At 33.7% G+C, this 15,231-nt stretch overlaps 1 protein-coding gene across 2 annotated transcripts in view; it reads left to right on the top strand.

Annotated features, from left to right (window-relative positions):
- LOC131843492 (sodium/calcium exchanger 3) overlaps positions 1 to 15,231 on the top strand; it is a 118,409-nt gene that overhangs the window by 100,738 nt on the left and 2,440 nt on the right. The window contains exons 3-5 of one of the 2 annotated variants that reach the window (XM_059192170.1): positions 10,976 to 11,127; positions 12,232 to 12,325; positions 14,962 to 15,060. In XM_059192170.1, the coding sequence (XP_059048153.1) occupies positions 10,976 to 11,127; positions 12,232 to 12,325; positions 14,962 to 15,060 (345 nt within the window). Of the gene's footprint in view, positions 1 to 10,975; positions 11,128 to 12,231; positions 12,332 to 14,961; positions 15,061 to 15,231 lie in introns of both variants that reach the window. The other variant, XM_059192162.1, reaches the window with a different exon arrangement.

The raw sequence follows: 15,231 nt of genomic DNA, 5'->3' as shown, positions 1-15,231 counted from the left end.
GAAAATCAGTGTTTTGTTCCCTGAACAATGTTCCACGCTGAGCTTCGACCTTTTTGTATCAGATCACACATAAAACACAATTTTATAAATCTTATGTTGTATTATGTACTTTTATATTCTTATGAACATGTTATGTGTGTGACTAGTAACAAACAAATAAACGATATATCTATCTATCTATCTATCTATCTATAAGTTAAGCGGGTATAAATTCCTCTCCGATCGAGCCCCCGTCCAATTCAGGCGGCGATCGAAATTACGACGGCTTGAGCGCAGGTTCGAACCCCTATTGGTGCCCTCTAACTAAAGTCGTATCCGTCAGTCCTTCTGCGGGTTTGGAGTGCCATCTGAACTCGTTCCCTATCGATCGGTGAAGCTGTAAAGGCCAGCTGCGGCCAACCGCATTAGAGTAGTCCGAAAAAAAAGGGTATAAATTGTTGTAAATTAAAAACAACACTACTTAAACGCAAAACTTTAAGTCACAGCTGGGATATTAAAACTTGATTAGTCCATTCCTGTCCTTATTCTGCGCTCATTTCCCACGGAACCCATTTATATCTTTTTATATTTTGGTCCCACAACCGTTATTAACAGGGACTTCTTTGAGGCTCTAGAGGAACATTCATATGAAATTATGACAAATTTTGTTTGTACCAGCGGCAATATTTCAGACGAAACGTTGCATGTTTTTAATATTTGATTTATATTGAACTTATCTTTATTATTATATATCTCTAGCTGTTCATCACCCGCGGGTCCATCAGATTGGAATTAAAATAAATTAAACTAAATTAGCCTAAGTTACTCCTTATCTGTCTGCGAGTGAAATTCTGGGCAAAATCGGTTCACCAATTTCAGAGATAATAAACAAACAGACAGACATTTTTTTTAAATTATTGTTTTTATTTAAGTACTCTATGTATATACGTTCACATGGATAGTGAAAACCTATTCATTTGAAATTACAAATGGGCACTTCAATTTATTTCTTCGTAATCTTTACTATTTATATAGATGTGACATTATTACTATTTATATTAGTAACGTATTCAAATTTATTACACGTTTTCAATAGTTATATTTAAAGCTGTGCTCGACGCACACTTCATATTTCCCTTCATTTTATTTCTTCATAGATATTTTCAAAACCTGTATTATTGTTTTCTATTTGTCTTTATCGATTAAATATTTTACAGTATTTACTAGAGCGACCTTTTTTTGTCTGGCTTTAGTCCCATTTTCGTGGGGTCGGCCTGTTTGGTCAACCTTCGCCAGTATGGTCTATCCTAGGTCGTCTGGGGTTTTAATTCGGCGTTTTTAAGTCCCTATTAATAACAGACATCCATGTGAGACGGGATTTGCCGCTCTTCTGGGCTGAGTACTCATATCAAGTACTGTTTTTATCATGTAGTCTGATGGTCGCAGAATGACGTGACCGTACCACCTTAGGCGGCTCTCCAAAACTAGAGCGACCGAATTTTCTTATTATAGAAAAATTACAAAGTAAAGCCGACGGGTGAAAGACGACTGCATGCAACGGAAATCTGAGTGGATAAGATAAAGAATGAATACATTAGAGGAAGTATGAAAGTGGCGCCGGAGAGGTTGAAGAGTAATTGTCTGTCGTTGTATGTAATGTAATACGTAGAATTGAAGATCATATCTTAAGGAAGATATTACATATGAATGTGGATGGTTATAAGGGCAGAGGAAGATCGAAAAAGAGATGGATGGACTGTGTAAAAGATGATATGGTAAGAAAGGGAGTAGGTAACTCAACTGAGGGACTGCGAACAGAGATGAATTGGAAGAGAAAAACATATATCCACCACAAATAAATGGAATAAGGAAGAAACAGATGATGAGTAAAATTACAATTAACTGAAGATAACTCGTTAAAAAAGATATTTCTTGTAAAATAATGATACAACTATTTCAATTACACTTTGTTAGTAAGGAATAAGATATAATGGTACAGGTTAATGAATTAATTTGTCAATTCATACCACAGTAGCAAGGTGGCTTGGTACATTTCTTATCGAGTTTTCCTTCCCTTACCGATATGTTTACCGTCATGTTTTCTCAGTTATACTCACAGAAAACTTTATTAAATGATAAAGTTTGAAAAAACACGGCGTTACCGAAAAAAAAATACACGAAATCTATTTGATTATGTAAAAGTTTTTCGGGGATGTAAAACTGAATCCGAACTTTGTTCAGATTGAAAACTTTTAATGAACGAATACCAAGTTGTGATAAGTTAAATCCGTATATTTTCTTAGTATTGTCTTTACTGTTTACCGTTTGAAATACAACATTTTTTTTAATTGGATATATACAAAATACGGGTGTAATTGGAAAAATACCGATCGTGTTTCCCTCCCTGCCTAGCCATCTAATAGGAACTTGTTAGTGCTGCTTTAGATACACGTTCTAGTATAAAACTTAACTGCAGTACTAGAAAGGCCTTTAGAAGATTGTAGAGCGAATTTGCGACTATCTAGTTCCCACTTCGAAATTATAAGAATTATAGAAAAAATAAGATTATACTAATAATAAAATAAGATAATACTGAATTGCTAGTTCGAAAACGGAATAAAATTAATTCGCTTTCACATTTATTCTAGCTATAACCCGTGACTTCTTTTGTTTTTTTGATATAAAGGATAGCCTGTGTCCGTCCTCGCGATACAATTTATCATCATATTTCACTAAGATGCATTTGACAGTTAAGTCGTGAAATGCAACAGAGTATGTTTAAATGTTTTGTATTATGTAGTAAAAAACGGTTATTTCAATAGTACAAACAGACTCTCCAATTTTATTTATATGTAATGATGTGATACATATACTCTAAAGGATTTATATTAATGAACAACAATTTATTGTTGTTTCGTAATTTCGTAATAGTATTAAAATAGTATTACGAAACTTAATTACGAGAATGGAATAACGTGAACAGTCAATATGTCAAATGTCTGTCAGTTCTATTGAGTGATAAATATTCATCACATTAACGAAATATCTATATTTAGAATTCATAATAAATATTGATATTCAGGTCAATGAAATAGGTGCTTTTTATATTATTATTATTATTATTAACGAAAGTATATCTGTCTATTTGACGACCTCGGTGTATCGGTCTGGGTGTTTTCTATGTACCTACAATATGTATTTACAAAAAAGAACTATGTATTTGTATCAGTTATCTAGTACCCATAACACATAGACAAGATGGCGCTGTGATAATTGTCCTCAGATTATTATTATTATTCTCTATGTTATGTCATTAATGTAAGAACGTATATAAGCTATATCTTATATATAAAATTCTCGTGTCACAGTTTTCGTTCCCATACTCCTCCGAAACGGCTTGACCGATTCTCATGAAATTTTGTGAGCGTATTGAGTAGGTCTGAGAATCGGCCAACATTTATGTTAGGGGTAGTCCACCCCTAAATTTTAATTTTTATTTTAAGGCAAAACAACGTTTGCCGGGGCAGCTAGTTTTATCTAAAAAAGCCTACGAAACCACGTCCCACAACTAGTTATCCATATTTCAAAGGTGGCGTGGAGTTTGCGTCATTTCTATTTCCAGCCATTGTAAACTCTGATCACGCACAAAATGAATTATCTGCTTAATACATTATTAATGGTAATATTTTCGAATCTTGTTATATTTGATGTAAGTAAATCTGCTATTTGCACTATTATTCATTTTTATTTAGGTCGCCCAATGGTCAAAATTCGACCATAATTAATTGAAACCGTTCGAATTTTGACCATTGGTTTGAAGTTTGAAAGTTATTATGATTAGGTTATTAAAGGGAAGGACTATGCGTGTGTGTCAAATATATGTAGTCCTGAGGAGCTAAAAACCATCGCTCCTAAGAATATCCTTCAATTCTCGTCCCTGACGGGTCTAGCCAGCGATAATTTCGATGTTGAGGAGCTAAAAACCATCGCTCCTAAGAATATCCTTCAATTCTTGTCCCTGACGGGTCTAGCCAGCGATAATTTCAATGTTATACCTGCTAAATCAAGCTACTTAGCGACGAATTTATCTAAACCCGACGTACCAACGCAGACGACTTTGCGCATCCAACTCTGGTATTTTATTACATTCCTGCTGTTACCCGCAATTTGGTGGTCTAGCGGTTTAGCACTTTTTACCCGCGACTATCCGCACCGCCTTCGGGTGCGGATAGTCGCGGGTTCGGTTCCTCGCACGATACAAACATATTTATTCATTTTATTTCACGTTGATCTGAAATATAATTGATTTACAGTGTAGTATTCCTATTCGCTACTATATGGCATCGCGATTTTAGAGTTATTTAAAAAAAAAAAATAATGCAAATTTATCTCTGTGATGTGGCAACCCCATGGATCACTTTTCTTTTCGCGCTTGAAACGGCATCGCCGTCATTAAAATAATTTATGAAGTTTTGGCTTTTAAAAATGGCAAGTTGCAATAAATTATTGAAGAAACTTACTGAGAAACAAAAATATCACTTCCGACTCGTGCGTCGAAATAAATATGAAAGTTTCGACGGAGAATCAAAAGTTGCACAAGTCAAAATACTAAACGAAGCAGAAGCCCTATAAAGTTTAACATAAATGACCCCCAGGGTAGAATATACAAGGTAACTAATTATATTTTGTACAACAATTTCCAGATTTTGTACACGGAAATTATTTTTAATTTTTTTCCTAACCTCAATCCGGACGCCGGCAACACGTGGGGTTTGTTTTTCGTTCCCGTACGAATCCGTGTCGGTACGAGATACTTAGACACGAAGATCAACGCTAGTACGAGATACTAACGTTGATAATCTACGTTGTTCACGTTTGGTACGAGATACCTATGTACGGAACAAAAAATCGTAAGTATCTACCACGTATTTCGTGGTTTCTATTTATAGAATCCGTGTCGGTACGAGATATTTAGACACGAAGATCATCGTTAGTACGAAATACTAACGTTGATAATCTACTTTGTTCACGTTTGGTACGAGATACCTATATACGGAACAAAAAAATCGTAAGTATCTACCACGTATTTCGTGGTTTCTATTTATAGAATCCGTGTCGGTACGAGATACTTAGACACGAAGATCATCGTTAGTACGAGATACTAACGTTGATAATCTACTTTGTTTACGTTTGGTACGAGATACCTATATACGTAACAAAAAAATCGTATATCTACCACGTATTTCGTGGTGTCTATTTATAGAATCCGTGTCGGTACGAGATACTTAGACACGAAGATCATCGTTAGTACGAGATACTAACGTGGATAATCTACTTTGTTCACGTTTGGTACGAGATACCTATATACGGAACAAAGAATCGTAAGTACCTACCATGTATTTCGTAGTTTCTATTTATACTATCCGTGTCAGTACGAGATACTTAGACACGAAGATCGACGTTAGTATGAGATACCAACGTTTATAGTCTACTTTATTCATTTTTTGGTACAAGATACCTATGTACAGAACAAAGAATTGTGAGAACCTACCACGTATTTTGTTGTTTCTATTTATAGAATTCGTGTACTTAAAGTCACGAGACACATGATGCACCCTTTAGTTAGTTTGTTATGCTCATTTGGTACGAGATACCAATGACAAAACTGAATATTGTAGGAGATAGGTACATGCTACATAATGGGACAAAAACATTTATATTTTTATTTATACCTTGGCCTCTTGTATTTCAGACATTACAAATGTATTACAAACTGAGACTTCTGTTAGTGAAGACCTTGGTGACAGCTCACTTATGTGCCTAAAAGTTGCTACAAAGATATTAAAAAGGGACATTATGCCAGCGATGAACCAAGCTTGGAGGACCTAGAACCATATGGGGAAGCTTTTGGCAATGATTATGAGAAAGAATGAATATTTTTGGATGGAAAATATGAAGATACAGCAGAAAGATACATATTCTCACATATATCAAATAATTTTTTCACAAATATAATACAAACAAACAAGTACTTATTGAAGAAAAACAAAAATCTCTTACAACTGTAAGTATTTTTAGGCCCAATACTAAATATGTATTGAGGTGAAAGCAATTTTAAATGAGAGCTCTAAACTGAGGGACAAAACTGTAGAAGCACAGCAGCGATACAGCTATAACTGGACAAGTTCTTTCAGACCTAATTAAAAATCAGGTGCTGAGAACATTCTATTATTTAAATCATTGAGTGATGCAAGTAAACTCTTAAATGAGAGGAACCATCATCTTATTAAACAAGAAGGGTGATTCTATCACCATTGTTAAATAATTTTTTATCACAATGATGGGAAAAAACAAAAAGGATAAACATGTATATACAGAAAACCTAGGAGTAAGAATTACAGCTAATTATTATTCCTTAATACACATAAAGAAACTACAATGACCCATAACAACAAAGTTTACAAGCAAATCTGTAAACATAGTGGGTCCAACTTGGCAAGCTGTTCCAAACTCACAGGAAGCAACAAAAGTGGACCAAGGAATTACAAGTTCACTCAGCCGCAGAGACCACCATAGATCTAGCGGCGCCCCAAGAAACTGCAATAAGGTGCCTACACCAACAGGCACTAATGGTACATACAGCCATCAGGTACATGCTGACAATTTAATAAATATATATATATATATATATATATATATATATATTTCTTTCATATGGGCGGTAACTAGTGATCCAGTCATACTGCAGTGAGTGCAAGGATATTGTACCCACCTTTTTTTCATATGTCAACCAATACATTTGACAACTCTAATAAATAATATGTCAGTAAGTGGAAAGAAAACTCACACTGCTATAATTTTCTCAATCTAGAGGCTGTAACACAATGTAAACATGAAGACAATGAATTAAATTCCTCAATGGAAAATTTTGGTTCAACCTAAATTTCAAGCCTCTTAACAAATTTGTTAAAGTAAAATATTTCAAGAATATTCTACTTCAATTCACAGTATTTGTAGTTGCTTACCTTCAGAGGCATGGCTACCTGTCAACAATATATCTTGATGACTATATGTGTATAGGATGTACCTATAACAAAGGTTTAGCCAATAGACATGTCACCCTCCTTATTTTCTTATGTTTGGGTCTCATTGTTAATTCTGAAAAAGTATGTTAACTTAGAGAGACTTACATCCTGCCAGTTTCTTGGATTTATTATTTATTTCCACACTATGAGATTTAAATTACCATTATAAAAATGTATTGATATTAAAATGTTAACAACAAAATTAAAAAATCTGAGACTGTTAAATAAGAGCTTTTGTAAAGTTACTTGGTACTCTGGTATCAGCCTGTCCAGCTATATCTCTTATGATAGGACACTTAAAGAGCAATGAAAAGGGCTACATGGCCCTATTACACCGCAATGATAAGTATAATGATGAAAGTGTTAGAGGACTATGATCTTATACCGAACAGCAGTTGTAATTTACCAATTAGAATTACTAGCTGCCTAGTTTGGGCGTCAATGGTTTGCAAAACTGTAATGTATTATCAAAAATTGATAACACTACTACTATCGCAGGTGTTTAACTAAATGGGCAGTGTTCAATACTCAAACTTGAACGACATCACTATAGACATGTGGAGTTGGTGTGAAAACATAAATATAAATATTTATGCATCATACATTAAGTCAAAAGAAAATGTTGTTGCTGATGAATCCTGTTACACAAATATGGACACAGAATGGGAAATTAATGACAAGGCATTCCAATGAATAAGAAGTCAATTTGAAACCTCACATATTGATTTATTGTGATGGGTATGTTTCATGGAAGGAAAATCCATCTACCTTGTAATATGGATGGTTCAACACAAAATTGGATAATTTACCTGCTGTGAGACTTAACTCTGATACCTCCTGGTAACTAAACCCATCATATGCAAACTAGTAATAACCTCTTGTTATTTCCCTTTAGGACAGCTCATCCACTATATTGTCAACTTACCCTGACAACGAACCTCTTCTGTGGACAACATTCAGACACCGAGGTTTGCCAGAGAGTTCATTAAACATCAAGCTAGCATCTGTATCAACAGGTATAATGAAACAGTATATACTACTTACAAAAGCTGTTGCCAGTTTTGTTAACACAAACATAATCAAGGATCAATACTTGGCTCCATCCCTTTCAATAATAATAATATTATTTTATTTTTATTCTTTACTGAAAACTTTGAGAGTGGAATTGGTTATAACACATGGTTGGATCAGATGGCAGAATCAAATGGTTTCTTCTCAGACATGTATATAGATTGAAATCATAATATATAATAATACATAATCACTATAACGATACAGAGGAATGTGGAACCCATCTGTGGTATTACGATATCTGGCTAGTTTACCAAACACTTCAACTCTAAATCTTGAAGTACTCGGCAAAAATTTAACAACTCTACTAGTTCTAACCACTGTTCAATGGGCTCAAACCCTGTACATAATAAAACTTGAGTATATATTAATATCTGAAAATAAGATCGCTATTTCCATCAATTCACTGAATTGATAGACATCAAAAAACAAACAGTTTTAGAACTTCCATGTTAACATCAAGAACCAAATATATGACCATCTAACATGCTTCAGGAGTAAATCAAGCATACATTAGTAATTAGAAATAAGGAGCAATACCTCATAATCATATCAAAAGTTTTACCATCGGACATCATAGCATACCATTAGTAGATGCATCAAATGCACTCTGGAGGATAGTGGAATTGATATTGTAAGTACACATCCCGCCACCTCGTCGGTGAATAAAGCGGGCGTATCTCTTGACATGATAAGGAAAACAGCTGATTGGTCAGGACATTGACCTTCGGAAAATTCTATAATTTGCCAACTAAAAATAGTTGTAATACACAATTTTTGGAATTCGATTAGTATTGAATAATTAATTAATATTACAATTGAAAAAGTCTGATTAGAATTATATTAACATTAGAATTATCTTTTTTTAGTTCTTATGAACAATTAATCAATGTGCTTAATTACATTATTTTGAAAAATAATTAAAAATGCTGATTATTATAAATACTTTTATTAATAATAATTAATAATACCCATTATGAAGCGACTCTGAACAGCTACACTGTAAATCAATTATATTTCAGATCAACGTGAAATAAAATTGAAAATTGGACTAACTTACCTAAGTGACGTCCAATTGTAATTTTGTGAACGTTGATCTGAAATATAATCACCCGCCCGACCCAACATCAGCCTACTGTTGCTGATCCCGTTCATAATGGGTAATGTACATCTGAAGATTTCAGCTCTAAATCAGTGATCCATGGGGTTGCCACATCACAGAGATAAATTTGCATTATTTTTTTTTTTTAAATAACTCTAAAATCGCGATGCCATATAGTAGCGAATAGGAATACTACACTGTAAATCAATTATATTTCAGATCAACGTTCACAAAATTACAATTGGACGTCACTTAGGTAAGTTAGTCCAATTTTCAATTAGCTTGTCTCTGTTTAGAATAGGACTATATGGTACTGGTTAAATTGTCCAGGGTTTTATTACTACATTATTATACGTTAGATATATTAGTAACAAATAGATTAATAATAATAATAATAAAAATACTTGAATAATTATAAATTAATAAATAGTGATAAATATTTATTTCTAAGTTACTAACGCCATAATTTTGTAATAAGCAAGAAATAAAAAGGCTTTTATATTTAATTTTTTTTTTATTTATTTATTATTTTGATTTTATTTCACGTTTTCCGAATGGATCTTTATTTGAAAGTAAGGTTTGTTTGATTTCAGATCATTGTTTGTAGTTAATATTTTTTATTTATCAGCGTGTTATATTCTCATTGCTATGTACGAGTACATCCTGTATTTTTAATTTCTATTCTACAATTGAGCTACATTTAGTATTTATTGTATCTCCTAAACCGATCCAATATGCTAAATATATTAAATTATATGCCATTAGCTGGATTTTCCAGTTACCTAAAAAATAAAGTTTTAAATAGAAAATTTAAATAGTGCAGGCAATCGTGCAACGTTGAATGAGCTACAGTACGTCGTGTCTATTTATAAGTAGGTATATGTAGATCGCCACGAGCTCGTTTATAGCGTAACTAGCGGTGAGACGTGATTCGTGAATACCTGTAAATAGGGCAGCTGAACTACTCGTAGCGACGTCTTGTGGCTTATAAATAGTAGTTATACTGCTACTAATTTAGAATAGACCCCGAATGTAATATTATAATATATATGCATAAGTTTAGGGGTTGTGCACACCGCCTTACTTTCCAACGGTCTCGGGTTCGATTCATGTATCTATGATTTATTGTATCAATCTGATCTGTAAAAAAAAAATATTTAAATTGAAATTCTATTAAAAATATCTAAAAACTCGTATGATATGTCAAATTTACCGTCAATTCGGAATGATTTCGAGATGAGAAGAACTGACAAGAAACTCAGTTCGTATTCTTTTCAAATAAATGTTGTACATGTACTGTACATTGTCCCTGTTGTTTTCTTAGATAGACTAACTGAAGAGATTACCGTTGCTGTTTTCATTACTAGAATGTGTGAATTAGAGGTAAAAATATCTTTATATTTTTACCTGAAGCAAAATTTATTTTTAAACTTAACGATGAAGTAAAAATATATTTTTTAATTATAACTTGTAGGACTCACGACACGTCTATTTAGACAACCGCGATAGTCTAAGTTTTTGCCACTCTTCTATACTTTCCGATGGTAGCTGGATCGTTCATCGCGTAATACAAATACTGTCTTTATTAATTAATAAGTGTCTTTTGATGTTTTTTACAATTCATATATTTAAGTACCAATCAATTCTCCCGTAGCAAAGGCTCAGCTTAGTATGCGGCTAGATGGCGCTGTGTAAAATTTCTAATGTTATTTATATATTTATTCCATTTGTGCTACAGATGACGATAATCCGGTGATACCTGGTGGCAATGAAGTCAACCACTTGGCGACATTACCTGAAGAAGAAGCTGTTGTGGCTATGATGGGACTTCCCCGAGCTGGTGAAATAACCAGAGCACAACTAAGGATCAAAGAGAGCAAAGAGTTTAAGGTACCTAATATTTATTATAATCTTTATATGGGATCACTTTTTTTGCCTTATTTATTTCATTAAAGGGAAACCTTCTCCGTGGCAGTACCTTTGTGTCATCTATGAAATATGTAAAAAACATTTTGTTTTCATAATTTTTTTTATTAACTGAAATTACAAACAATCTCTCGGTCACCTAGTGGTAGGTGGTAACCGTCAACTATTTACATGAGGATATATATTAACTGACGCTATTACGACGTAACGAGCATTGTACATCTGTGATAATTGTTTTTGGGTAGAAAGCGATTGTTAATAATGACCATTGTATCATGTCAGCTTGACCTCTAGGAGGTCACTCCTGTAAACATGAACAGTATCACGGACATCACGTTATTATGTGGTGCTCGTCGTTCCCCTCAAGCATTACTATTTCGGTGGACTAAGATGTCATGGCTCTGTTTAATTTCGCCCTTATTTCACTGGAAAAATATATTATAAAAGCAAACTGCTTAGGGGCTGAAAGAGGTGACGCAGAGGTATCTCCGCGGGTGGTTTTCTACAAATATAACCTTGGTCTCCAATACTTATTTATAAACTTTCGCGTTTAGTACACATTATTAAGATTGTTAAACGGGGCTTAACACCTTTTTGTGGTAAATAAATTCATTTACTTCTCTCGACGTTTCGATTTGGTTGCACTAGCCGTGGTCACGAGTTTATTGAAACATTGAAAGTGGTAAATAAACACCTTTATCTTACTATTATTACAAACTGATTTTAATGACATTGTATAATATCATAGCTTATACAACAGAATAACATACAAATTTCAAGTTGGTGAAACTGGGGGTGCGACTACTACACTACTAGTCCTAATCCTAATATAATAATATAAATGCGAAAGTACGGATGTTTGTTAGTCTTTCACGCAAAACCTACTGAACGGATTTTGATTAAACTTTACAGTAACATAGCTTCTGCATCAGAATACCACATAGGCTATATAAACCGCGTGCATAGCTACTCGTAGTTTACCAAAAAAATATTCGTTTAAATCTGTTTAAAAATATTAGTATTGTATATTTCGGTCTCATTATTTTCATTATATGTTTTATTCAACAGAATACAGTCGACAAATTGGTGCAAAGGGCAAACGCATCCATTATAATAGGAACGTCGTCGTGGAAAGAACAGTTCACAGAAGCGTTAACTGCCAGTTCAGGTACATTTACTTCACTGTAGAATATTATTCTTGTTATTTAATATTTTCTTCATCATCATCACCTGTTTCTTTCTTATCCCATTTAATTGGGATCGGTGTAATATGTCTTCTGTTCCATTCTTCCGTGTCAGTCATCTCGTTATTTACTCCCCCTCCCTTCTTCTTTATGTAATATTTTCTTATTCGTATCAATTAGATAGCAGTTTGTTATCTGGGAATCAATTATGTAACGCATAGTTCCTAACAAATTTCATTTGTTCATTTTATTATTTATACACTTTATTGCACCAGATACAGAAAATAATTAAAATAATAATCTATACATATAAATAAAATTGGAGTGTCTGTTTGTAATACTGAAATAACCGTTTTTTACTACATGCATATGAATATATATACGGCACATATACCAAAATAACAATTTTTATAATTTTTGTCTGTCTGTCTGTCGGTCAGTTTGTTCCGGCTAATCTCTGAAATGGCTGACCCGATTTTGACAGAACTTTTTTTGGCAGGTACCTGATGTAATAAGGATTAACTTAGGCTACTTTTATTTTATAAAAATAAAGTTAATTTCCACGCGGACTTCGTCGCGGGAACAGCTAGTTTTACATAAGTTGATACAAAAGGCGGTCTTATCGCTAAGCAATAATAAGCTAATTTTTCAGACTACTTAATGGTATAGAAAATAAATAAAGACAAAAAAAGGTGGCGCACATAATGAACATAAATAAATATATTCAAATTCAAATTCAAAATATCTTTGTTCATGTAGATCTGTTACAGACTCTTATGCTATGTCAAATCTGCCGTCAGTTCAGAATAATTTCGAGATGAAAATATACAATACTAGCTGTCCCGGCAAACGTTGTTTTATATAAATTAATAACGCTATAAAAAAAGTAGGGGTTGATGATGGGTGGTGGAAGGGTGAAAATTTAGGATTGTATGTATTTTTGTATGTTGTATCATAAAAAAATAGAAACTAAAAATTTTGTCTAAAAAATAAAAATTAGGGGTGGACTACCCCTAACATTTAGTGGGATGAAAAATACATGTTGGCCGATTCTCAGACCTACTCAATACGCTTACAAAATTTCATGAGAATCGGTCAAGCCGTTTCGGAGGAGTATGGGAACGAAACCTGTGACACGAGAATTTTATATATAAGAAGTAGTTTGATTTTATTTACTAATCTTGATCTATCGTAAATTGTTAATTAATTACTATTTAAACATTAGGAAGTCTTAATGTCATTAGTTTTAATTACGAATGAAATTCTGTTCTGTAAGTTCGGCAAGTCTGTTCTGAGAATTTTATATATATAGTGATATATAGCTGTGATATGTAGTTACTCGTATATAAACAGTTCAGTGTTGCTTCCGGGTTATATTAGTGTTTGAATTCTGAGAACAAATATTTATCCAGCCCATACAAATATTAACGTTCACGCGAAAATCAGATTTATATAGGGACATTACGACTATATATTGATTTTCCCTTAAATAGAATAACATGTCTGTGTATTTATTTGTTTGTATTTTTCTCTAGATATAATTTTTTTTTTCGGATTATTCGAATGCTGTTGACCGCAGCTGGCCTTTACAGCTTCAACGGATGATAGCGGTCGAGTGCAGATGGCACTCCAGACCGGCAGGGGAAATAATAAATCTATTTATTACTCATAATAAAACAGTTATAAAGTTACAGAATTATGTATATATATATATGCACAAAGGTTTTCTGAAAAGACTAGCTGACTTGGAAAACTTTGTTTTGTTATATAAATTATTATTACTAATAAAAATAGGGGTTAGTGGCACAAGGGTGAAAATTTAGGAGTGTATTTGAAGCCACATTTTAAAAAAATCCAAAGATTTTTGCACTTCGGCCGTCTTTATCATTTATGTATATAAAAAATAGATACCAACCAGTTCTCACACCTACCGTATATTCAATATTATTCAAAATCGGTTAAGCCGTTTCGGAGAAGTATGGCATCTAACACTGTGACACTAGAACTTTATATTTATAGCTATTGGCTCAGCTATTGTTGGACTGATTGCTGGACTGCATCCAGCGCTGATTGACGCGGGTGTAATGTAATAATAAGATGCCTCAGTGGTCTAGCGGTTTAGCACACTGACTTGTTTCCGATGGCAGGTTCGAATCCTCGTACGGTACTAACATCTACTTATATTCATAAGTATTATATCGGTTTAGGTGTTTTTTTTTTGTGAAATGTTGCACCACGCTAACGGTTTACGCTGGTGGGGCACCAGTGGAGGATAATAAGATGATGAATTCACTTCATGCATGGTTATGGTCTATTGGTCTGGAAACCATCGTGATAAATTCCTAGCGAATTTATCACGATGGTTTCCAGGAGAACCGCGTGCAGGTCGACCTAATATGGTACATTGCTAGCAATGAGGGTTACTAGTGCCCATTTCTCAGAATCCCCTTCGCCCCAGTCTGGGGATGTTTTCTACGTATATTAAAAAATGTATTTTGGTATTTATATCCTTTGCCTAGTACCCATAACACAAGTTCTGCTTAGCTTGGGACTAGATGGCGCTGTGTGAATTGTCCTGCTATATAATTGTAATAATGTATACATACTATTTCAGGTTCAGACGATCCAGATGAGCCTCCATCTTGTTTCGATTATGTATTGCACGTTGTCACCTTATTTTGGAAAATCATATTTGCTTTCGTCCCTCCCACTGGTAAGTTTCTTACTTTTAATTGAACTCGATATCTCGCGGTTCTTAATCATTACACTTCGTCCGTCCCTATGTATGCTTAAATCTTTAAAACTACGCAATTGATTTTGACCCGATTTTTTTAAAATAGATAGTGATTCTAGAGGAAGGTTTACATATACATCCGGGCGAAGC

Source organism: Achroia grisella, unplaced genomic scaffold, assembly GCF_030625045.1.
Source record: "Achroia grisella isolate CSIRO2021 unplaced genomic scaffold, CSIRO_AGI_Agris_v1 utg1086, whole genome shotgun sequence".
In the NCBI taxonomy this organism is placed as follows: Eukaryota; Metazoa; Arthropoda; class Insecta; order Lepidoptera; family Pyralidae; genus Achroia; species Achroia grisella.
This window is presented reverse-complemented; position numbering and strand designations above follow the sequence as displayed.